We start from the raw sequence: 25,465 nt of genomic DNA on the forward strand, positions 1-25,465 counted from the left end.
CCGCTCAAACGGGGGTGGGGGGGTGGTGGTGGTGGTTATAAGGTTATAAGAGCCTCGGGGCATGTGGCAGCTCCGACAGGCCCTCCACTGCACTGTGACCAGGTCTGACAATGACATCCCCCGCAGGGCACAGCATGTCCTTTGACGAAAGCGAAAGGCTCGGGAAACTAGGCCTTAGGAAGAACGACGGGAAGGAATCAAGACCCCAGGGGAGGCTGGTTGGTGGCTTTGGCTCTTAGCGGGTCTCTCGTTTGGAAGAACTGAATCTGGTTTGGGTGTCGCTCGAGTATAACCGGGGTCAAAATGAAGTGCTAGGAAGATGCCCTCTGGTCATAGCGAGACTAAGATAATCTCTAACAACCTGCACTTCGAAACACAGCGCGGGCTGTTTTGTGAGGTGACGAACCTCCTGTCGTCCCAGAGGAATTTCAACGGAGTCCGGGTAGCCAGTTTTCAAGACTCCACAGAGAAGAAGGACCCACAAGGAGGAAATGTTCTCTGACCGGGATGCTGGGGTGCGATGCACATTAGCAGTCTGACAAGGGTGCGGTCTATATCAAAAATGCCTCATAAATCCTTCCTGTCTCTGCTTTCCGCGATGGTCGCCACCACCTCCGTTCCTGGACCTTCTAGGTCAGAGCTTGGCAAAGGGAAAGCAGGAAAATCTCGATGCTGCAGCAGGGGGGGTCTCCGTGGCACTTGGAATAGTGACGGGGAAGCCAGTCCCCCGAGCCAACCAGTACTCTCCGCCCCGATCGTGGGTGACCCCCGGAGCACAGGGGGGTAACCCCGAGCCAACCAAAGGTGCTCCTACCTGGATTTAGGGCTCTGAAGGTTTTGGCGGCTGAGGAGTCGAGCGGCCGAGACCCGCTTTCTGTGGACATTGGATAGACCTGCGGGGAGCAAAACAACAGTCTTCCTGAGATGGGGTTAAACTGTGGTCGGTGCAAACCTTCCAGCTTCTACTGACTCTCTCTTCGCACTTCCACTGTCCCCCAGAGTGAAGCCAAGAGGTGAAAGAAAAGACTCTGGGGGGGGGGGGGTGGTGCCGGCTGTGGAGAATGCGAAGGAAAAGCAAATCTGGTTGAGCTGAGTTGAGAAGAGGTCAGAGTGACATCCTCCTGCTGGAGGGAGGGACATCCAAGGACACGCCTGGCTGAGCAGGGGTGGGGGGGGGCGCTGGCAGTAGACTTGTTTTGAGAGGATTGCACGAAAGATAAGTAATGAAACCCACCTCCTCTAAGTGGGTGGAGGTGAGAACTCCTGTCTTTCCTGCCTCCCCCCCGCCCCGTCTTGCGTGCCTCCCCAGGAGCGGGGGGAGAGGTACCTTGTGTAAGTTCCGGAGCTTCGGCCACGTAGGTGAGGCGGAACTTGTTTCTCTTCCAGCTGCGGTCGTTGCTGATGAGGGAGTTGTTTGCCTTCTCAATGTTGACGTCATCTCCCACGCAGAACACATCGCAGGCTGCCTGTGGCACACACAGGGCTTCCGGTGACCTCTTTCAGCCAAGAGGGACTCTCCACCAACAGCTCCAAATCATGACATGAATCCCTCCATCCATCCATTCATCCGCCCATCCGTCCATTCATCCTTCCATCCCTCCACCTACCCGCCCATTCATCCTTCTACCCTTCCTTCCTTCCACCTTCCCTTCCTCCCTCCTCCCTCCCTCCCTTCCTTCCTTCCTCTCTCCCCCCTCCTTTCCTTTCTTTTTCCTTCCTTCCTTCCTTCCTTCCTTCCTCTCCCCCCTCCTTTCCTTTCCCTTCCTTCCTTCCTTCCTCCTTCCCTCCCTCCCTCCCTTCCTTCCTTTCCCTTTCTCCCCTTCTTTCCTTTCTTTTCCTTCCACCCTCCCTTCCTCCCTCCCTCCCTTCCTTCCTCTCTCCCTCCTCCCTTCCTTCCTTCCTTCCTCCCTCCCTTCCTCACTCCTCCCTCCCTCCCTCCCTTCCTCCTTCTATCTATTCATCCATCTGTCCATCTCTCCATCTACCCTTCCTTCCTTCCTTCCTTCCTCTTTCCCCCATCCTTTCCTTTATTTTCCTTTTTCCTTCCCTTCCCTTCCTTCCACCCTCCCTCCCTCCTTCCTTCTACCCTCCCTCCCTTCTTCCTTCCACCCTCCCTCCCTCCCTTCCTTCCTCTCTCCCCCTCCTTTCCTTCCTTCCTTCCTTCTTTCTACTCTCCCTTCCTCACTCCTCCCTCCCTTCCTTCCTTCCATCTATTCATCCATCCATCTGTCCATCTCTCCATCTACCCTTCCTTCCTTCCTTCCCTCCTTCCATCTATCTACCCTCCTACCCAGCCATCTCTCCATCCCACCACATACCTGCCAGCCAATCATCCATCAATCCATCCACTAATCCATCCAGTATTTTTTGAACGCCTTTGATGTGCTGGACATATCATATTTACTAATAAGTTTAGGATTTAACCTCTACTTAACATGTAACTTCTACGTCATTTATTCCTAAAACCAATATTTGTAGAGACCTAACATTAAAAAAGAAAATAAACACCTTAGAATTTCCCATCCATCTTCCTCTAAAGGTTTAAAAAATTACATTAAAAACAGAACATACTGAATGTTTGAATACCTGCATATGACATTTTCTTCCTTTCTTTTCCTTTTTTTTTTTTTTTTTTTGCCAAGTTCATAAGTTCTCCGACTTTAGTGGTCCTAAGAATTACTGTTTGGAATTCAGGTTTTTGGAATAAAAGCTAATAATTAAATTTAACCCTTTTTTGGCCTTGCGTTGATTTTCAGACAATCTAAATGTCCATCAGTTGATGAACGGCTAACCAAAATACAATATATACGTGCAACAAAGTATCATTTGGCCATAAAAAGCAATGAAGTACTAATATATATATTGCAATGTGGACGAACCTTGAAAACATGCTAAGTGAATGAGCCGGTTTCAAAAGACCACATATTATATGATTTCATTGGTATGAAATGTCCAGAACAGGCAGCTCCCCAGAGACAGGAAGTAGATTAGTGGTTGTCAGGACTGGGAGTTTGATGGGAGGGGGGCGGTGATAACCAAAGGGTATAGGGGCTTGTAACAGACCCTGACTCTGGGGCGTTCAATCGAAGTTGGCTGACGAAGTCAAGAACCATAGTTTTCTCAAGGTAAAAAGAGCCGAGTTATCTCAGTTCTTCTAATCTAGGAAGAAATCCAGAAAGAGGCTTATGGACACAGCCTCCCCCCATAAATATCCTTCTAGCTCAGGGGCCTCAGTTTCCCCTCTTTCTATCTGCATTTACATGCAGGACGGAAAATGCCAACTGGATGATAGGCAGCTACATAATCCACTTTCTCCTGGGGTTGCTGAAGAGAATGCATTCCAGGGTGGAGGAAGGAGCAGGTGACAGGTGGCAGGTCCGTATTCATGGCTTTCCGTTTTTCCCAGGATGGCCAATCGAATCATGCCCCCATGCAGATAGAAGGCCATTATGCATTTCTTCCCCTGTGACCTCATGTCTAGAATAGCCCTGTGCAATACGAGGTTCCATCATGATGGGAATGTTCTGTGCTGTCTCATATAGTAACCAATAGCTATTTGTGGCTGCTGAAAATATGAAATACACAGCCAAGGAATGAGATTTTAAATTCTATATAATATGTGTATATTAAATAGAGTTTTTAAAATTCTATTTAATATGTGTATATTAGAGTTACATATTTAATGAAAAATTAAAATTTTATACATCTATTATAGTATATAAATATATTTAATTATTTTATGTAATATCAATATATTTCTGCAATTATGCAATATATAATATTTCTGTCTTCATATACAATATTATATATTATAATTAATCACCTAATTATTTCTATGTACATATATATATGCAAACTTTTCTTTTAAAAAAATGTTTATTTATTTATTTTGAAAGAGAGAGGGGGAGGAGGGGCAGAGATAGAGGGAGAAAGAGAGAATCCCAAGCAGGATCCACTCTATCAGAGCAGAGCCCAACGTGGGGCTTGATCTCATGACCGCGAGATCGTGACCTGAGCCGAAATCAAGAGTCAGATGCTTAAATGACTAAGCCACTCAGGCGCCCCTAGAAATTTTTCACGTAACATAAAATTCATCACTTTCAAATGTACAATTCAGTGGGTTTGAGTGTATTTACAAAGTTGCACAACCACGACCACAGTCTGGTTTCAGAACATCTTCCTCCCCCAGAAGAGACCCTGTACCTGTCAGCACTCACTCCCACTCTCATGGCCCCAAACCCCTAGCAACCACTACTCTAATTTCTGTCTGTATGGGTTTGTCTATTGTGGACACTTCATTTAAACGGAATCATAGACCTTCCGTGTCTGGCTTCTTGCACTTAGCATAATGCTTTCAAGGTCCATCCACCTGCTATGTTGTAGCAGGTATAAGTTCTTTATACTTTTTATGGCTAAATAATATGTCACTGTAGAGACATACTATATTCACTTGTCCATTCATCCTACTGAATGTGAATTCATTCACATTTACATTTAAATAGCACATAGGGCCGGCAGCTCCTGCATTGGTCAGCAAAGATCTAGCTCAAAAGGGATAAGTATGTCAAAGTAGACAAATCGGTGAGATCTGAGTTCCAGGTCGAGGCACAGCCCCCTGGTGTGGCTAACCTACTTTATGGTTTTTTTGTCTACTTGTCTACCAAATGTGAGCGAGGGATGGATTCCTCCCAGCTCTGAAATTCCAAGAGCACAATGCTTTATAGACCAACTCCTTGCCCATGATGCAGGAGGTCAGATTCTGGGTGAAGAATGTGTGTTTTAAGGCCACCCAAACTCATCTGAGTTGTTTAAAGCTGTATCCTGGCTGGACACACGGTGGGGAAATACCAGAAGTTCTCTCAGGTTTCTTCTATTTCATATGGTGTAGGCACTGTGTCTTTGGAGGTCTCGGGGGTCATGACTTCTCCCCCTGGGTCTCTGGGATCTGGGCAGGTGGTTACCTTGAAGACCTTCTTGGCCCAGGTCCTGAAAGCCTCTTCCTGCCCACAGAGCTCGTCTCCCTCCCTCATCTTCAGGATCCTCTCTCCTCCCAGCTCCTCCAGGAGGGTGTCCACGGCATGTCCAAAGGCGCAGAAATGAGGGTAAGCCCGGGAGCCAAGGCCAAATACGGAGAACCTGCCGAGGAGACAACAGATGGTCTGTGTTAGGGGACTGTGGGGCGTGAGGGGCGTCTGGTTTTATGGACTCCATGTCTCCCCTAAATTCATATATCGAAACCCTCCCTAATCCCTAATATGGCTGTATTTGGAGATGGGGACTTTAAGGTGGTAACTGAGGTTAAATACAGTCATAAGGATGGTCCCTAGTCCAACGGGACTTGTGTCCTTAGAAGAAGAGGAAGAAACACCCAATAGCATTCTCTCACTCTGAATGTGCACGGAGGAAAGGCCATGTGAGGGCACAGCAAGAAGGCAGCCGTCTGCAAACCAGGAAGAGAGGCCTCACCAGAGACCAATCTTACTGGCACCTTGATCTTGGACTTCCAGCCTCCAGAACTGTGAGCAGATAAATTTCTGTTGTCGAAGCCACCCATTCTGATATTTTGTTACAGTAGCTTGAGCAGACTAACACATCTGGCATCTCCAGAAGCATCTCCATTAGCCCATGGTGGTCAGACAGCCCCAAGCCCACCTGGGTTAGGCCATTTTAAAAAAATCTGGGAGCCCTTGGGGCCTCTTCTCCTCTCCTTCTGGTCTCTGCAAGGTATGACCATCCTCGGGAGAAAATTCCCAATGGTCCTACGGAGGATGAGCTGGGGATAGCGATGACCCAGAACCATTGGCTGTGTCTTGTGTGCCCCTTTCTAAGCTGGAGAAATTAGTCTATTTTATGGGAGGGCTTGAATTCTACAAGGGACACAAGCAGATTAGTTTTAAGTACACAGGTAATGAAAACCATAACACAGAAGTCCTCAGGGACCTGCATTAACGAGATCAGAAGGCCTTGTCATTAGCACGTCAAATGTTCGCTGTGCGTTGACTAACTGGAATTAAAATAAAAACTTAAAAAAACCCACATCAAATGTTGGTGTGTAAACAGCTGCTTCTACAAGGGGATGGAAGATTTATAAAGATGCTGACTCCACCCCTTGCAATGTCTCTGACATTGATTTGCCTCACAAACCCTCTCTGCCCAGGTACCACCAAGAAAACGTGGCTGCTGGCATCAGCGGGGGTCAGGTTAATGAGATTTTCCTCTCTGGGAAGGTGGGGTGGCCTTGACTGAGGTGTGAGAAGGGGAGGGCTGTGTGTCAGATGGCCGCTCTTGCTAGTTCGCTGTCTGACTGACACTTGGTCCTGGCTGTGGGTCTCGACGTCACTGGGGCAGAAGTGACAGGTTCACACAAGTGGGACGAGAACGCCCCACCCCACGTCTTTCCTAGCCTGGAGTTTTCTGCTGGAGACTGTCATCCCAGACAAGCCCAGGCGTGGATCTGTGTGAGCTATTCCATACTGTCTCTGCCTCTGCCTCCCAATCCGTTTGTTTAGAATGAAGGGGTCAGGCTGGCGAAAGATTGAGATGGGGGAAGCAGAGAGGAGGAGGGGAAGCTGGGAAGGGACTCCCATTCTCTCTGTCATTGGAGAATGCACTTGACATGGCTCCGGGGGTCTCACGGGTCAGGTGAAGGTTAGCATGGGTTAACATCTGCTTCTTTTAATCCCACATGCATGCTTCCTCTCTGGGCCTCTTCTCCTCTCCTGCCCTTCTTTCCCTGGTTGTAGAGGCTTTCTAAAGAAAGTACATGGGATTAGGCAGTGTTTGCCCCCGCAGCCCCCCTCCCCCACCTGCCCGCTCATGCCCTTCCTGGAGGTGGGTTCCTCACCTTTTCCTCCAAGGGTGATGGTGTGACAGGAGAGCTGATAACTAGGAGTGGACTGGTTGGAGGGGGGCCAGGAACTTCCTTCCCAAGCCACGCCCCCCTTAACCTCGGCCCAGTGGAGACTGGAAATTCCCAGCACGAGTAATGGCTTTGTGGTTAAGCCGTTGTTCCTCAAACATGCGAAGTTTACGTTCACGACGTCACCATATGTGACCACGGCTGATACTATTATTTACTTACTACCGCTGTTTAGCTTGCTTTGAATTTGTCTTCACCACCTCATCAAAACCACTTGTGTTCACTAGCAGGTGGTTCGGGTAATTCATGCATTAATACGTTTCCCGATGCACCTAAAGACCTGCCTCCCAGTCATCTCCTAGACTCACGTTTCCATTATGACCTTCACCTTGGGGTTTCAAACTTCCCATTTTAAGCCTCCAAACCAGGAATTGGCAAACTTATTAGACATGGGGCTGGAGAGTAAATATTTTTAGGTTTCTAGGCCAAGAAACAAAATCGAAGCTGTTATGTGGATGCCTTCATAACAGAGAGAAAACAAATTCCTGCACGTTTTTATTGACGACATACACATTTAAAAAATTATTATTACAGTTATTGAGGATGATTTTTTAATAATATGTCTACCTATGAGACTGGGGTTCCTTGTATGGGGGGGTGGGTGGCATTTTGCTTAATTGGGGTTCAACGGTAACGGTTTCTATCCTCAAGTGAATTGCCAATGTTCAAGTGCAAAAACCACTCCCAGCTCATGGGTTGTGTAAAAACATACAGTGGTCAGGCTGGATTGGGTCTCCAGGCTACAGCTTGCCAATGCCTGCTCTGAGCCGTGATAGATTCAGCAAGAGAAAAACGGGTCCGGCTGTCAAAGCACAAAACCGGTGTTTCAATGTCAAACTAAAACAACGCACTGATGTCAAACCCCATAGAAAATAACACCAAGGGTGAACCCGGATGTACACTATGCACTTTGCGTGATGATGATGTGTTAGTGTAGGTTCATCAACCGTACCAATGGACCACTCTGGATGGAGACGCTGCTGGTGGAAGAGGCTGTTTCTGTTGGGGGAGGGGATATATGGGAATTCTCTGTATCTTCCTCTAAGTTTTGTCGTGAACCTAAAACTACTTGGAAAAAATAAAGTCTATTACAACGTGCACTACTGGGCATAAGACTTCAATATCCAGGACCCCTCGTGATGTGTACCATCTACTGAGCACTGTCCTGAGCAGGTAGGAAAAGGTTCGGTTAGCAAAGGTCGGAAAGATTTGTGGCCAGGCCCGGATACTCAGTGGACATCAACCTTGTTTTCACAAACATCTGTGAAACCAGGGATCTGCAGTTTTCTTTCTTTCTAAATGCTCATTGGACCACATTCCCAACTGTTGAAATATAAAATATCTGCCCGTATCCCATATAAAATGAGCTCTTGGTATGTGACCACTGCCCTTTGGTAAACATGGGGTTAGGCCAGTATTTTTTGAACGAGACTGCACATTAGAGTCACTTGGGGAAATTAAAAAAAAAAAAAGGCAATACTTGCCCAATTCTAGACCAATTACATCAGAATCTCTGGAAATGGGGCTTGATTATCAGTATATTGCAAACACCTCCAGATGATTTTGATGTGTGTCCCAGGTTGAGAGCCACTGGGGCATGGCAGGGTGTCTCCAGAAGTTTCTATTAGGTGTAACATATCATTGGGAAGGGCAGCTTACTGAGTAATTTCCAGGGATTAACATCCTTTGGCACAAATGATGTGCTGATGACGGGGCGAGATTTGGGTGATGGGGCTCTGACAGAGTGTGTATAGGAAGGGGTCTGGGTAGTGTGCTTTAATGGGGCGAGGGGAGTCCCCAGAGAGCTAGAGTGCAGCTGGTTATTCAAGAGACGGACAGGAATACAAGGGAGGAACCTTAAGCCCACTTTGCAACTAAATCCAGTTCCCCAAGATGGCTTCCCTGAGGCCCTTGACCCCTGCTCACCTCACGTTGGCCAGGGGTCCAGCACTCTCAAAGTTGTCTCTGAGGTCTGGCCCGTCTCCTGATGATTTATGGGAGTCAGAATACGAGGAAACACTATTGAATCGGACCTTGTAGCTCCTGCCAAAACAGAAGAGACCCTGTGAGCTCTGGCTTGGAACCTCCTCCTGAGGTCCTGTTTCAAGGACCTTCTCTTGCATGTTGGTTGAGACCATAACACTTCCATGGACTCTTCCAGAATGGATAAACTTACTCACCCACCACTAGAGCTAGCCATCTGCACATGACCCCGCTTGTATTTAAAGAGGTTTCCCACCATACTCAACTCAGGGATCTTGAGAGCCAGACAGCCAAAACGATTTAATTGGCAAAAAAGTCACGAATAGATCAGACCACCCCCTAACCATTAGAGAACGCTTCGTTGCTTCCCAAATTTTAACAAGCACAAGAATCATCTTGGGATGCTGTTAAAGTGCAGATTCTTTTTTTTTAAATTTTTTTAATGTTTATTTATTTTTGAAAGAGACAGAGCATGAGCGGGGGAGGGGAAGAGAGGGAGAGGGAGACACAGAATTTGAAGCAGGCTCCAGGCTCTGAGCTGTCAGCACAGAGCCGGATGAGGGACTCGAACCCATGTGCTGTAAGATCATGACCTGAGCCGAAGTCGGACGCTTAACCGACTGAGCCACCCAGGCGCCCCAGAAAGTGCAGATTGTGATTCAGCAGATCTGGGCAGGGCCTAAAGTTCTGCATTCTAACAAGCATCCAAGAGGCACCAATGCTGCTGATCCCCAGACCTCACTTCGAGTAGCCAGGAACTAACTGGTGATGTCCACTCTGGTATCTCTGTGTGGCTATTTAAAAAAAAACTTTTTTTAATGTTTATTCATTTTTTGAGAGAGAGAGTGGGGGAGGGGCAGAGAGGGAGACACAGAATCCGAAGCAGGTTCTAGGCTCCGCGCTGACAACACAGAGCCCAAAGCGGGGCTCGAACCCACAAACTGTGAGATCATGACCTGAGCCGAAGTCAGACGCTTAAGCAACTGAGCCACCAGGCGCCTGTACATGTGGCTATTTAAAAGTAAAGTTAAATTGATTCAAAATAAATACAGTTAAAAATTCTGTTCCTCACTTGCACTGGCCACGTGTCAAGTGCTCAAGGGCCACGTGTGGCTAGTGGCTGCCCTATCGGATGGCACAGACATACAGCATTTAGAAAGTTTCATTGGATCGTGCTGGACAATTCCCATTCAATACTCTCTCTTCATCAAGTTATGGTCCTTGGATGTTTCAAGGATCTGTCACATTTCCCATTTGAAGTCAATGTGGAAAACGTTCCGCACTGAGACATGGCATAAAAAGAGATTGAATTCCTTATTAAACGATTTTGAAGGGGAAGGAAGATGTCACTGGAACTCAGACCTCAGCACGAGAGGCTCAGGAGCTTTGAGACTTCAAAAAAAGATCCAGTTTCCCCGTTTTCCTCTAAGAGTGGTAAGGTTTGTTCTCAGACAAGGCAAAAACAAAATAAAAACAAAAAAAAATCCCCAGACCAAAAAAACGAAACAGAACAACTCCCCCCAAAACAAGAGACCAAAACCAAAACACAACAGCTTAACAAATATGAGTGCAGAAGACGAAAGAAAAAAAAAAGACACTGTGCATTCTGGCAGCAGGGTTTCTAAGCTGGATGTTCTTCAAAGTTTTTGTTCCAGCATCAGGAAAGTTCTAAATATATGTAAGTGTATTTTCTGCCCTAAAATAGTCTCACACTGAGTCACTTCTCCAAATAAGTCATGCAACATATCAGGGGGTGGCTGTGTCGTTAGTGTGGGAGGGATGGTTGATGGTTGTGGGTTAAAAATAACAGCACATGTATTTGTATGAGGTTTGAGGTTTTTCCAAATGCTTTCCTCTTTGTTTTTATCCTTTGATCCTCTCAACAAGTCCCAGAGGTGGTCAGGGCAGAGATGGGTTCTCCCCATTTGGCAGATGAGAAAGACTGAGGTCCAGAGAGGTCAAACGCCTTGCTCAAGTCTGCTTAGTGAGTTAGTGGCACAGCCCGGGTTAGAGTGCAGGTCTCCTTGATACCCAGAGGTGGCTTTGGATGCTCGGGCATCAGACATGTGTGCACATGTGCACAATCACACACGCCTTGCGCACACACGCCTGCATGCACATATGAACGCGGTATATACATGTGCACGAACGCATGTGCACACATGCACATGTACACACACATGCACGCACACGTGCACATAATGCATGCCTGCACGCATACGCACGCATATGCACACGCACACATATGCATGTGCACACACACGCACGCCTGCACACACATGCACGCATGCACACACATACACACATGCACACACGCACTCTACCTCTGCTGGCTGTCACGGGCTGCAGCCAGACCATGGACTTCTGTGTCACCTTGGGGGAGGGGAGGCCCTTTACGGGGAAAGAAACGCAAGGGTTCCGGGTACCTAGAGGGGAGAATGGATGGTGCCCTCTCTCTCCCTGAAGGAGGGGTGAGGGGGAGCCTGTGATGGCCACCTGGGAAAGAAGGGCAGGGAGAGCGAGGACTAAGGTGCTCATGGTCAAAGATGACCGATCACGAGGGACTCAGCTGTCCCTTGGATATGGAACGAATGTATGTGAGTTTGGCAACAGGTGCTTGGCTAAGAGAAACCCAGGAGAGGTTTTCCGCAGACCGCCGTCTCCAAACACCAGTCAGCTGTGGTGTCTGCTCTGCTCCACGCTGGAGGAGACGCCGTGTTGGCCTAATGGAAAGACAGCTCAACATGCACACGCCATATGTTGTCTACTTTAGGGGGGACTTACAGGCTTCGCAAGGGTGGTCATCATTACAGGTATTTGTCATCTTAGGAAATACCTTTAGAACCCAACCTGACATTGGGATGCAATTTCAGCATGAATGTCTTTTGGCTACAGGTTTTTTTTGTTTCATTTTTGCCTTATGAGGTACGTTATCTACTGAACTCAACCTCTACATTAGCTACAACTCCACCATGAGTGTCTGATGGAAAAGTTTTAGGGAAAGGAGCTCACTTTTGCTGTTTTTGAATGTAGGTTTCCAAAGGGGAAAGATAATAAGAATTGGTATTTACATAGGGCTTCTAAGTTTTCATAAGACGCTTATAGCTATTACATCTATTTTCTCCTTTGATTCTTACAAGAAGTTAAGGCAAGTATTTGTATGGACAAGGAAACTGAGACACGGGGCTGTGAAGTTACCAGAGAAGCCAAAATATCAGCCCCAGTGGACTCCAGACACCCACCAGCTAAAATTGCTCACAAAGGGGCTTTAGGTCACAAAATCCAGCCAGAACCCAAATGTGAACCCCAGATGCCAAAAGACAATCTTCAGTTACCCACAGAGTATGTCATGTGACCCTGGAGGGTCATTCACTTACTTCCTTTCCTCCTGCACGGAGTTGGGGTGCCTCATTTCCATCAAAGCACAGCCGAATTTCTGGAAGCCAAGAGAGGAGTAAAATGTGAAGCATGGGTCTATGAACCCAGAATAGGGTAGGGCACTGAGCATCTGGGGTCCTGGCCGGTAAAAGAGGAGCCTGATGCCTCTGGGGGCCAGGATGTTAGAGATGGTTAGGGGTTCAGGCTGGGCAGCAGATGTGCGTGAAAGGGCCAGCTGATAAAAGGGCTACAGTGTGTGGACCCCCAATTCCCAGCACACAAATCCCCATTGTGGCTTTCTCTTTACAAATTTTTTTAAATGTGAAATTTATTGTCAAATTGGTTTCCATACAACACCCAGTGCTCATCCCAACAGGTGCCCTCCTCAATGCCTATCACCCACCCACCCCGCCCTCCCCCCCACCATCAGCCCTCAGTTTATTCTCATTTTTTGAGTCTCTTATGGTTTGCCTCCCTCCCTGTCTAACTTTTTTTCCCCCTTCCCCTCCCCCATGGTCTTCTGTTAAGTTTCTCAGGATCCACATAAGAGTGAAAACATATGGTATCTGTCTTTCTCTGTATGACTTATTTCACTTAGCATAACACTCTCCAGTTCCATCCACATTGCTACAAAAGGCCGTATTTCATTCTTTCTCATTGCCAAGTAGTATTGACTCTACTTCTCTCATCTGGAGCAGGGGATGCCAAGCTCTTAATGGGAGCATCCATTCCAAAAGAAGTAGCTCACTAAGGCGACAGCACTGTCACTAAAGATTGGCTCATCAGTGGGCACCAATAGGCTGAGGTCTTGGAATTGTCCCAAATCTTTGTGAACTTGGATCCAAATCCAAGTCGTGGGCGTTGAGGCTCTGGGAGGATTTGCTAACTGAACGGCAGGTGTAACTGAGGCCCCTCCTTCTTCCCCCTGATGGGGAACATGCTAAAACAGGTGAAAGCTCGTCTTACCTCCCCATTCTCTGGGGGGTCGCCATTGCCAAAAGTGCTGGTAACCACTAGGACCAGAGTTTCATGTTCCAGGTGTACAATGTCATATTCTTCCATGGACATCACCTAGGTGGGTGAGGGGGAAGGGATGGTGGGGAGAGAGGAAGTGAGGTGGTGACAAGGAGAAGAGGTAAGAGAGAACAAAAAGTGAAGGAGAAGAAGAGAGAGGAAAAAGATGAGTCATCTTGAGCCATCTCCTTTGGAAGAAGAACCAAAAGTTCTGGGTGTCACTATTTCAATGGGCTCAAGTGGGTAGCACTAAAAGCTTTTTGGTAGTGTGGGACCTTTCTAAAGTCACAGTGGCCTAAAGGACCACAAAGAACCTGGGGCAATGGTGGAAGGGGTTGGCTGCTAATAGAGACAGATCTTGATTGAGATCATTGGGCTTCTTATAACCAACTGATCCGGGAATCTTCTTGACCACTTTTAGGCTGGGAATGGCCCGGCTGGATCTGACCAGGTCTGCTCAGTCTCCTTGCTAATCCTCCCTCCAGCAGTATGGGGCCTGGGCCAAGTAAGTCCGAGATCCCTGCCTTAAGGAAGATTATTGCTCTCTATCTTAGCATCTCTTGGGCCACATTTCTCCAAGTAGGTTCTAGGGAAGCCCAGTCTTCCGAGAGGCTCCTTAAAAATAAGTGAGCCATGCACAAACATGTTTGTATTCTATCCCCTTCTCATTGGGAGATTAGAATACAGCTGACCTAAAACAACATGGGTTTGAATTGTGTGTGTCCACTTATACGTGGATTTTTTCCGATAAATACAGTACTGTCAATGCATTTTCTCTTCCTTATGGTTTTTTAATAACATTTTCCTTTCTCTAGCTTACTTCATTGTAAGAATATGGTAATAATACATGTAACATACAAAACATGTCAATCAACTGTTCATGTTATCAGTAAGGCTTCTGGTCAACAATAGGCTATTGGTAGTTAAGTTTTTGAGAGTCAAAAGATGCATGTGGATTTTCAGTGCCCCTAACCCCGATGTTTTTCAAGGGTCAGCCATACAGACTTGCAAATTCAAGCCTCCAAGAAGTCATTCAGCAAAGAAACCCACTGAACTGTGTTTAATGCAGAGCTTCCCAAGCTGACCCCAGAATGTTTTTTTTTTTTCCATAAACCCTCTAAGATTTTGCTCTGGGATGGGGTTTCATTTTGTGGACTCCTAGACTCCTAGAAGGTCATGGGAAGAGAGGACATCAAAGTCCCCTGAAATTTAGGTGGATGTGCATATGTGTGTTGATGGCTACCCCGGGATGTGCTGTCATCCATTCTCAAAGGTTTTTCTCTGTTGACTCCACTCTCTCCCCTTCCAACTACACATACCACGGGGGCCAGGGAGCTGGCGCTTCCCCCTACTCACCTTGGCATCAAAGGCATGTTTGAAGATCTCACACAAGGTTTTAGCATAGGCCTGCGACTTGCCCGTCTCTGTGGCATAAAGGATGGTCGCCTTGACCCTCTTGGCCATTGCCTGCCCCATAAGCTTGGCTGAGAACTTGACGGCTCTAGAGAGAAAAGAATGGAGAGGAAAATGGGAAATGTAGAAAAAAGGGAAGATGCTAGGCTGGGACTTTGGGGCCAGAACCATGATCCTCGAAATGTAATGAGAGAGAACTTACTCTCTTGATCTCTGATGGTTTTAGGGACACTAGAAGCCCAAGTTTAAAACCATGGTTGGTTTTGCTAGTTTGTTGCTTGGTTGTCGAAACCTAGTCTTGAGAACCTTGGTTTGCCAAGCATTGCCCCTGAAGACAATCATTCATTCATTCATTCATTTGTTCATTAATTAAACATTTGTTGAGTGCAGAACATCTGCTAGGTATAGTTATAGGAGCTAAAGAACATAAAAAAGTAGGTGTCACAGGGCTTACATTTGTGTGTGTGTGTGTGTGTGTGTGTGTGTGTGAAAGAGAGAGAGAGAGAGAGAGAGAGAGAGAGAGAGAATCACTAATAAATCACCAGGCATTGAATTAGAAGGAAATTTAGAGGTTTATAGATCCACAAAGGAAGGACTAGTCTGGTTTAGTCAGGCTTGCATATTCAGAGTCTAGCACAGAGTCTGATATCTAATAGGCGCTAAATAAATATCAAAAGAAGGGATGATTTTTAAAGATGCTGCTACCACCGGAGCCCTGGGGAGTTGAAATATCAAGTCGAGGCTCTTTCTTGCTAAATGGAGAATTCAGAGCCAGTGTTCCTTTCTTCCCATCCACCAGGGCACCGGGGTGGCAGACAGGCAGTGGCTCGGGAATGGCTGGGCTCACCTTCTGAGCCAGCATCCCGGCTCTATTAGGAACCTCAGAGTAGACAAATCGCTAATTACCCCCATCTGGGGATTATTGATGGTAAATTCATCATTTTTTAGAATCAGGGAAACCACCCACATTGCAGGAGCATTCTGAGCCAAGGGGGAGAAACAGAAAAGAATCAAAGGTGCCTGGGGGATTCCCTTTGAATGACTGGAGCATAAAAAAGCATCTATAATTAACTCCCATTGTTTCTACCCCTCACTTAATAGTGCAATTAATGTTTTAGATTTCTTCCTCCCTTCTCCCAGAAACAGTTGAACCGAACTGAAGCCAAAGGCTGCTCTCCCTGACAATACCTGTGATTCTCTTGTTAGGAAAGAATGGCTGCTGATGTGTTCTCTTTTGGCTGGGAGATGGGGTTAGGTGGAAGGAGGGAGAGAGGAGGGAGAGAGGGAGACAGGTGCTCTGGGCCATAGGAATGGAGCCAGGACCTGGGTTTGAGTCCCTGTGGGATCCACAGCCCTCGCTTCTGGGGTCTGTGGCCTGCATGGCACCTGTTGTACATCTAGGGATTGTATCCAGAGAGTTCTGGACCCAAGAGGGCCGATGGAGGAGCAGCTCAGTGCATGCCTAGCTTCTGTGCCAGCAGTTTAACTCCAAACAGGGGTCTCTGCTGAAGGGGCCAGTGGAATTCGCTTTCTTTAGGAGAAGGCTGGCATCCCCATTCGATCATCTTGGTCAGCCCCACCTCACTTGTCAGAGGGTCCTTTGGCTGGCCACACATTCTTCAGGCCTATTACTCTTCAGTGGCCTTGGCCCATAAGACCCTTCCCTCTTCTCCTTTGCTCAGCTTAGTCTATTCATCTCATTCTTCAGCCCAATTGTCATCTTCTGAAGGAAGCCCTCTCTGACATCCCAAACTGGGTTCGGTCTATTTACGGCACCACGAAACCATTCCTCGATGGCGCACTGTATTTGTGTGATTCTTGGACAAATGAATGGCTTTGAGCTTTGACAAGAACATCATTTAACTGGCTGATCAGGCATTGCTGGAGCCTAGCACAGTGCCTGGCACAGAAGAGGCACTCGGTATTCACTTGTTGGCCAAATGAATGAATGAATGACTGAAGGAGCGATGTTAGAGTTCAGCCCTGAGCAAGAGAGAGCCCTCCCGGGTTGGCTTGTACCAGCTCCTCCCTCCTCTGGGTTCAGTGACTTCCTGTTAGCAGCTTGAAATTGGCCATGGGGGGAGTATTTACACCCTGGAAATGGACAAATGTTACACATCTGTTGTTGTTGTTGTTATTATTATTAGAACAGCTGGTTTATCAAAATGCCATTGCCTCTAAGACAAGAATTTAGGAAACAGAGGTGAGGCAAGTGAGGTTGGGAAGGAAAAAAGGTTGGCGCAACATCCATATCTCAGGCCCTCAGGCACAGAAGGCACGAGGTGGCCAGAGAAAATGGAGAACTCACATCGCACAAAAGGTCAGAGGCATAGGCATCTGCCCAGCCTCCTTCTCTGGGGCTCTCCGAGTTTGGAGGCACCTCCAGTCCCCACCTATTTCCAGGAGACTTACTCTGCCAGCTTCTTGAAGCCGATGGCTCGTCGCTTTGTGGGGGTTCCATTGGTGCCTTTCCAGACGTGGGTGTTCCAAGGCTCAGGCTAGGAAGAGAGGACGATGGTCACTGCAGTGAGCGAATCTGGCTCCTCTTGGGAGAGGCTCGGGACTCCCTGGGTACTTGTGGCTGCCCAGCTATGCCCAACCCTCAGCCCCTGAAGGGAGGAGATCTGCTGGCGGTGACCACAGCGGTCCTTGCCCCGACTGGCCAGTCCAGTCTGCCTGTGTTGTCCTGCTAGACCTTCTCACTCAGCCCTTGGTCCCTCTGCAGCCCTCTCCTGGGGACCCCTGACTACTCCCTTTGTCTCCATTAGTGTTCTGGCTAGGGCCGCGCTGTCCAATATGGTAGCCGCTAGCCACGTGGACTATGGAGCACTTGAGCGTCCGCAGAGGAAGTCTGAGTTGAGACATGCTTGGAGCCAAACATGCATATACCAGGTATTGGAGACTTAGCACAAAAGAGGCCGGAAGGGGCGGGACCTGGTATTCGAAGGACGGGGTGAGTCGGTAGTTGAGCATCTCCTGGTGGAAGACAGGGGTGACACTGCCAGACATGGGGGGCACAATCCACACCCAGTCGGCGGGGCAGCCCCCCCGGCAGCGGTATTCATTCTCCATGTGCTTGATGAAGGACTCGGTGGCAGAGTGGTGGTCAACGATGGTCACTTTGTCACTCTGTGGGAGGAGAGGGGGCACAGTCAGGCGGGAGGGGAACTGGGGTATTTCCGGGACTCCCTTCTCCACGGGGAGCGCTTCCCAAAGGGTGGTCCTGGAGATGCTGCGAGGCCTTGTGAGCTGATTCTCTGCATCTCTCTCTCACTCACATCCAGGGAAGAGTCTCCTTTTGACGCTAATACACCTTTTAATACCTCTCTTGCCAATTTTCCTCTCTCCTTTCTCCCTCCCTCCCTTTTTTTTTTAAATAAGAGAGAGGAACCTCAGGCAGCATTTAGCTAGAATTTGACAACTCTGTGTTGCTTTCCTTCTGTTTATTTGCTGATTAATTTAATATTATAATTACCTTCTATTTATGGCAACCGATACTCTCCATTTATGGCAGTGATACAGAATCCTCTTAAAGTAAAGAATTTTAAGTATTAAGCATGGGTTTATTTATCCATTTATTTAGTTTTTGAGAGAGAGGGCGCAAGTGAGCAAGGGGGAAGACAGAGAGAGAGAGAGAGTCTCAGAAGGGGCAGAGGAAGAGAGAGAGAGAGATGGAGGGATGAAGGGAGGGAGGGAGGGAGGGGAGGGGAAGAGAGAGAGAGAGAGAGAGAGAGAGAGAGAGGGCTCACCTGAAGTGGGGCTCATGTTCACCCCATGTGGGACTCGAACTCACTAACTGTGAGATCATAACCTGAGCCGAAGTCAGATGCCTTAAAGACTGAGCCACCCAGGCGCCCCAAGGATGGGTTTATTAACACCACGAGGCAGAAATCTCAACAGAGCTGGGTGGACTGCAAATCTGGATAACCGGCCCCGGGGCCCCCTCTGGTGGGCCGGTCTGGATTCCCACCGTGTGTAAACAGTGCTTCCCTTCTCTGCTCACTTTCCGTCCTCAGCCACTCATCCTGCTCACATCCCTGCTGTCTCAAGCCCACTGAACCACACTCCATCCTCCTCAACGTCTCCCGAGGCCTCACTCGCCCATGGCCGAGAGAGAGGAGAGGGGGCTTGCTTCCGTCTCAGGCCATCTCAGCCTGTCTCTTCCCTGGGATATTCCTCAGCGTATCCATTCTCCCTGCTCCTGACCTGGGGGCCTGCAGTTCACATTCGTGTGCCCCGATGACGTGATGCGTTCATTCTCTGTGTGCCTTCCGTGCGTGTCTGGGAGGGTCTAGCTTCCCAGACTCAGCCCCCAGAGGATAGAGCTGAGCTCTGTTAACAGAGCGTGAGCTCTACTCTGCAGTCGACAGGTTTGCCCAGGAGAACGCCAGCTTACGCCCATCACCCTGGCATTATTATCAGCAGTGTCTTCCTTTTGCCCTCAAAAGGATCATGGTTTGGGGCACCCGGGCGGTCAGTCAACTAAGCGTCCAACTCTTGATTACGGCTCAGATCATGATCTCACGGTTCATGAGTTCGGGCCCTGCGTTGGGTTTCTCTCTCTCTCCCTCTCTCCCTCTCTGCCCCTCCCTTGCTTGCATGCATGCTCTCTCTCTCTCTCTCTCTCTCAAAATAAATAAACTAAACTTAAACACGAGTATCATGGTTTAGATGATAAATTCTAAACTCATCCTACATAATATCATTTACCACAGCGCCACGCGTTGAGAAGCCTGTGCGTGTCTGGTTAATGAGGATGAGTACTTGTGTCTGTTGTGTGATAGTCTGAACCCCGAAGAGGTGGGCAGGACACAAAGGAGGCGGCCTGCCAGCCCAACTGTCATCGATCATAAGCAACAGGTCACAGCTCCCCTCCCCCACCTATTACCACTTCCTCCAATGGTCCCCACCCAAGATCCAAAATGGAGATTAGGTGTACGTGATGGGAAGTGGACCTCGTTGGTGCCCCACCCCCCCCCCCCCCCCCGCCCCAGGAGCCAGGTCTCATGACCGTCTGCTCCACACCTTGGAGGCGTTTTAGTTCCCCTCCGGGACGTGTGTGCTGTGCTACCTGGAAGCTGTAGAGAACAGCAATGTTGATTTCCACCAGTGCTTGGTCCTTCCACAGGGAGGACGTCTTCCTCATGTCCAAGTTCATGTTCTTGGCCACTTCCTGGAAGAGGAAGGAAACACAGACTCACAGGCTGGGGCACCCGTGGAGAGACAGGGCTGGCTAGTGGTCACTGATGAATTTCTTAACGAATTAGTCAACTCATTCCCGGACTGATGAACTCATTCAAAAGATTTTTTTTTTTTTTAATGGAGAACCTACTGGTTGCAGGAAACTAGAGAGACGTGGACGGCCCTTTTATTTCTGAGTTTCCTTTCTTTCTTTTTTATGTATTTATTATTTTATTTTATTTGAACTTTTTTAATGTTTATTTTTGAGAGAGAGAGAGAGACAGACAGAATGTAAGTGGAGGAGGGGCAGAGAGAGAGGGGGAGACGCAGCATCCAAAGCAGGCTCCAGGCTCCGAGCTGGCAGCACAGGGCCCAACGTGGGACTTGAACTCATGAACCGCGAAATCGTGACCTGAGCCGAAGTAGGACGCTTGACTGAGCCACCCAGCCACCCCTCTGAGTTTACTTTCTAGTGGGGGAGAGAGACATTTACTATTTAGGGAGAAAATAAGACAAGGATATGAGATGAAGAGGAATACAGGGGCCGGATTTAGCCAGGACAGTCAGGGAGGACCGACTGTGGAGGTGGCATACCAGGTGGGACCAAAATAATGAGAAGCAAGACATCTTCAGATCTACGGAGGAAGGCTGTAGACAGAGAGGACAGTACGTGCAAAGACCCTGTGGTGGGATCAGGCTTCCACCATCTGAGATACAGAAAGAAGGCTGGTGTATTGAGGGGTGGGTAGTGAGCCAGGGGAGTTGGTGGGAGATAAAGGCAGGACTGGATCGTGCAGGATCTGGGATGAGCCCAGGAGTCAAGATTTTATTCCCAATATTGTAGCATGGAAAGAGTCTTCGGAGGGTTTTAAGCAGAAGAGTGGGTCTGAGAGTGACATCATCTGCCTTCTAGAAGGAAAAGCTTTCCACTGATCCTGCTCCACACTTGGGGTCCAGATCATGGGCGCTTTGACCTCAGGCGGACACCTGTCTGACTCCATCTAACAGATGAGGAAACTGAGGCTCAGAGAGGTCCAGAGAGCCAGCTGGCCTCAGAGCCGGAGCCCAGGCAGACGCATAACGTCCAAGGACCCGAGAGCTGCCGCCATAGCCGGCCGACTCCTTTGGCAAAACTATTGGAAAAAAAACAAAACAAAAACCTCCTGACATTTATGTTACGACTCAGGAGCTGATGTCAGGAGTGGGAAACACCCAAGAGCAAATTCATTAATTAGAGCCTTGCTGTTCCTTCCTCTGTCAATTCCAGTCACTTGTGGGAGCCCAGGTCTCATTACGGGGCTGGCACACGACAGTTTCTCAGGTCTGGGTAAACTGCTTCCCAGCCCTGCTCTCAACATTCGTACATAACAGCCGTCGGGCCTGGAGGGCTGGAGTGAGAGAGGATCTCATCTGAGTTACTCGGGAACAACTCTCTGCAATCAAAATGTAAGCAGGAATCATGAAAAGCAGATCTCATATTAATTCATTCTTTGAGGCCGAGGCGTTAGGTTCCTCTGTGGTCCTTTGATAGTCACACACACACACACACACACACAAACACACACAGAGAAAGAACGAAATTCGCTGCTTTACATAAATACATTAAAAACTCGAGTAATTTTGTGAGAGAGGAAAGCATGTGTAGCCATTATGCTGAGACTGTTACGTCTACAGCATTCTTTTGCTTAAAAGAATGGAAAGCATTTGCAGGAAAAAAAAAAAAAAGATTATGTGATTTTTAAAAATCCCCAAATGTGACTTGAGGCACATCTATGGAAATTGCCTGAAATGTCTCTTCCTTTCCTGCCAGGAGGTTGTACAGATCAGTGGCTGCCCTCTAGAATCTTCTGGGGAGCTCTGAAAAATGCTGGTATCGAGGCCCCATCCTTGAGCAACGATATCTGAATCCCGGTGAGTGGGAATCTGGCAATAATGAAGTTCCCTAGGTGACTCCGGTGTGTGGCAAGGCTAAGGACCCCGGCCTTCGATTTCCAAGCTAATACCTATGGAATTTTTAAAAAACGTTGAGACGCAGTTGGCATACAACGTTGTGAGAGTTTAAGGGGTACAAATTTGAGGTGTTGGTTTGATACATTCATGTGTTGCAATATGATTACCACTGCGAGCTAACACCTCTGTCATGTCACATAATTATTATTTCTTTTTCTGTGGTGGGAACAATTAAGATCTAGTCTCTTAGCAACTTTGAAGTGTACAATTCAGTGGATTGTGGATTATAATTACCCTTCTGTGCCTTAGATTTCCAGAATTTACTTATCTTTACGCTGCAAGATTGTACTCTTAAACACCTCCTCCCTAACTCCCCGTCCCCCCCCACCCCCCCCCACCCCCCAGCTCCCGGTGACCAGCGTTCAATTCTCTTTTTTATGAGTCTGGCTTTTTTAGATTCCACATATGAGCGGTATGTATCATATAGTATTTGTCTCTGTCTGACTTAACCCACTTTAGCGTAATGTCTTCAAGGTCCATCCACATGAACGCCCGTGGATTTTAACCACATAAACCTAATTAATGCTTGATTCCGAGTTCTTTAAAAAAACGTTTTAACGTGTATTCATTTTTGAGAGACACAGCGTGAGTGGGGGAGGGGCAGACAGAGGGAGACACAGAATCCGAAACAGGCTCCAGGCTTTGAGCCCGACACAGGGTTCGAATTCACGAACCATGAGATCATGACCTGAGCCGAAGTCAGATGCCCAACCGACCGAGCCACCCAGGCGGCCCTTGATTCTGAGTTCTAATCTTGCCTGATTTACTGTGTGACATAGGCCCAGTGCTTAACCTTTCTGTTTCCCAGTGCCTCCTTTCGAAACAAGACCCACCACAGCAGACAGTTGTTAGGGACAACGGCTGCTGGCAAGACCACAGCTGTCCCGATGCATTCTCCAGATCTGAGCTCCGGACTCCACCCCAGCAGCCTTCAGCAGATGAGGATGATTCAGCCAGGAGGGGATCTGATGCGGATGCTGGGCAACCACTGCCAACCCCCTTCCCTTGTGTTTCAGAAAAGAGGCAAGAAACGTCCCAGGTTCGTGGGTCGTTTTCAAACCCTTCTAACAAGAGGCCGTGTAGCCGGGTGGTTATGAACTTGGACCTTAAAGCCCAACGGGGTTCATTTCCCAGCTCTGCCACCGTGTGACTTTGAGCTTGTCACTTTAACCCTCCCAAGGGCCTCAGCGTCCTCATCTGCGAAATGGGGATTATCATACCTGGAGGTTGTGCTGAGATTAACTGAGCACACACATACAAGGTGCCTGGAACAGTGTCTGCCCACAGGACATGCGCTGTTCACGCTGTGGATGCCCTGGAATTGCCAGGGGCTCCACCGAGGTTGCGGAAGTTTCCAAGTTTCCAAGCCCCAAAGCTCAGCTGTGGGGAAGGACTGTGGGGCCCACGCCCTCTGCCCTCTGCTGGCCCATCGCGATGGCGGGGGAGGGACCTCACCTCCAGGATGTTGTATCGAGAGTTGTCACAATAGTCGCGGACGCCAATCTCTGTGCCCATGTACCAGCCGCTGAAGGGACAGGCGGTGAACTCCAGGCCGCCAATCTCCAGCAGCATGTTGGACACAGCGGGGAGGCCATACCACTTCAGGCCCAGATCCTTGAACCACTCAAACCTGTGGAGAGCGACACAGCCCCGCTCACCATGGGGCGGGAGTCTCTCAGGCAGACATGTGGGCGGGACAGCCGTGGTCTGGGGATGCGGAAATGCCAGCAACCTCCCGGGACTTGCTGTGTCAGAACCGGACTCCTGGGCTCTGCTTTAGACCTGTGGGATCACAGGCTCCACGGCTGGGTCTGATAATATGCATTTTAAACATGTTTCCCAGGTGATTTGGGTGAACATCCAGGCCTGGGAACCAGTGCGCCAGGCTGCTGTTCCTCTCCCGAACCCACCCTGAAAGTTAATCCAGGAGAAAAGGGAGTCTTGCCGAATTCCTTCCTACCTCAGGGCCTTTGCATGGCAGTCCCTTCTTCCTGGGATCTTCTCTCTTCCTTCTGTGTCTGTCCAGCCCTTACCCAAACTTAAATCGTCAGCTAAAATGTTGCTTACTCTTGGAAGCCCTTCTCTGATGCCCAGTTTAGGTTGGGTCGGGCAACTTTGTCCCTCTGGGCATCATAAAATTTCTTTTGCAGCACTTTATTGGAATTAAGTGGTTATTTGGGTAACAGGACGTGCAAATTCTTCTCCTTGAGATCAAAAGTGTCATGGAGGCAGAAATGAAGTCAGCTACAATGGCCGGCCCAGAGCAGGAATAATAAACCGTGTTGAATGAGCGAATGAGTAAGTGAATGCATTAATGAATGTAGGCCAGGCTTCACCAGGGAGACTGGGTGAGTTCCCAGATATTGGGCAGATATTGTCATGAGCCTCAGGGCACTTGGTTCCTCTTCAGGGCTGGGGCTAGGGTGAAATAAATAAGGCACTAGCCCTGGATGCAAAATTTAAGGGTGCACCAACAAAACGAGGAATTGAGTCTAATGCTACTTTTTATTCACATTATATTCTAAATTAACTCAACGCTTTTCAAAAAATCAAAATTAATGGAAAAAAAAAATCCATCATGAGGGATGCCTGGGTGGCTCAGTTGGATGGGCGTCTGAGTTCGGCTCAGGTCATGATCTCATGGCTCGTGAGTTCGAGCCCCGCGTCAGGCTCTGTGCTGACGGCTCGGAGCCTGGAGCCTGCTTTGGATTCTGTGCCTCCCTCTCTCTCTGCCCCTCCCCTGCTCACACACTGTCTTTCTCTCCCTCAAAAATAAATAAACGTTAAAAAAAAATCCATAGCGAACAAAATATCCCAAATTTAAATAAAGACGGGTCTCACCTTGCACATGCATAACTTACCTTGCTTGCTTCACCTGAATCTCAGCCCTGAACTGGATCCTGTCTTTATTTGAAATTTTCAGATAAAAAAATTTAAATTTGGATCCAATTTTTGATATAGAAATTCATTTTGATAAGTATATTACATTAAAACAATATTTATCTTGATTATTGAGCTTTGGGGCACCCCTCCCTTACCCTGCCCCTCGATTTTGCCTCCAAGGATAGTGTCTCACTAAGGATCTCCTTCACTCTCAAAGCGTGTTTTGTTTTTAATTTTTTTTTAACATTTATTCATTTTTGAGAGACAGAAACAGAGCATGAGTGGGGGAGGGGCAGAGAGAGAGGGAGACACAGAATCCAAAACAGGCTCCAGGCTCCGAGCTCCGAGCTGTCAGCACAGAGCCCGACGCGGGGCTCGAACCCACGAACCGTGAGATCATGACCTGAGCCGATGTCAGACGCTTAACCGACTGAGCCACCCAGGGGCCCCTCAAAGTGTGAGTTTTGCTGGTGCGGCTGGCGCAGCCCTTGTAGTTCCTTCCTGGCTCCAAATTCCTTTTGGACTTGACCCACATCAGGTCACACAGTTCTAGTGCTCACAACAAGACAAGAGGTGTTTCTGCTTTTCTACCCATATGGCTGGAAAAAGGGCAAGTTCTGGTTGCTTGCTTAGGAGCAGGGCGGGGAGCGAGATTCTGATTCAGAAGAGATGGTGCCCCCTGGC

General features: G+C 48.3%; 1 protein-coding gene across 2 annotated transcripts in view; it reads right to left on the bottom strand.

Moving 5' to 3' along the window:
* Positions 1-25,465, bottom strand: part of NOS1 (nitric oxide synthase 1) — an 85,189-nt gene that overhangs the window by 18,474 nt on the left and 41,250 nt on the right. The window contains exons 9-20 of one of the 2 annotated variants that reach the window (XM_019467330.2): positions 23,354-23,528; positions 19,779-19,880; positions 17,642-17,836; positions 17,120-17,205; positions 14,651-14,795; positions 13,247-13,351; positions 12,280-12,338; positions 11,227-11,328; positions 8,846-8,962; positions 4,962-5,136; positions 1,328-1,466; positions 815-893 (exon numbers count right to left, since the gene is read on the bottom strand). In XM_019467330.2, the coding sequence (XP_019322875.1) occupies positions 815-893; positions 1,328-1,466; positions 4,962-5,136; positions 8,846-8,962; positions 11,227-11,328; positions 12,280-12,338; positions 13,247-13,351; positions 14,651-14,795; positions 17,120-17,205; positions 17,642-17,836; positions 19,779-19,880; positions 23,354-23,528 (1,479 nt within the window). The remainder of the gene's footprint in view (positions 1-814; positions 894-1,327; positions 1,467-4,961; positions 5,137-8,845; positions 8,963-11,226; positions 11,329-12,279; positions 12,339-13,246; positions 13,352-14,650; positions 14,796-17,119; positions 17,206-17,641; positions 17,837-19,778; positions 19,881-23,353; positions 23,529-25,465) is intronic. The other variant, XM_019467332.2, reaches the window with a different exon arrangement.

The sequence above is a fragment of the Panthera pardus genome, unplaced genomic scaffold, assembly GCF_024362965.1.
Source record: "Panthera pardus isolate Hobbes unplaced genomic scaffold, ASM2436296v1 HiC_scaffold_15, whole genome shotgun sequence".
In the NCBI taxonomy this organism is placed as follows: domain Eukaryota; kingdom Metazoa; phylum Chordata; class Mammalia; order Carnivora; family Felidae; genus Panthera; species Panthera pardus.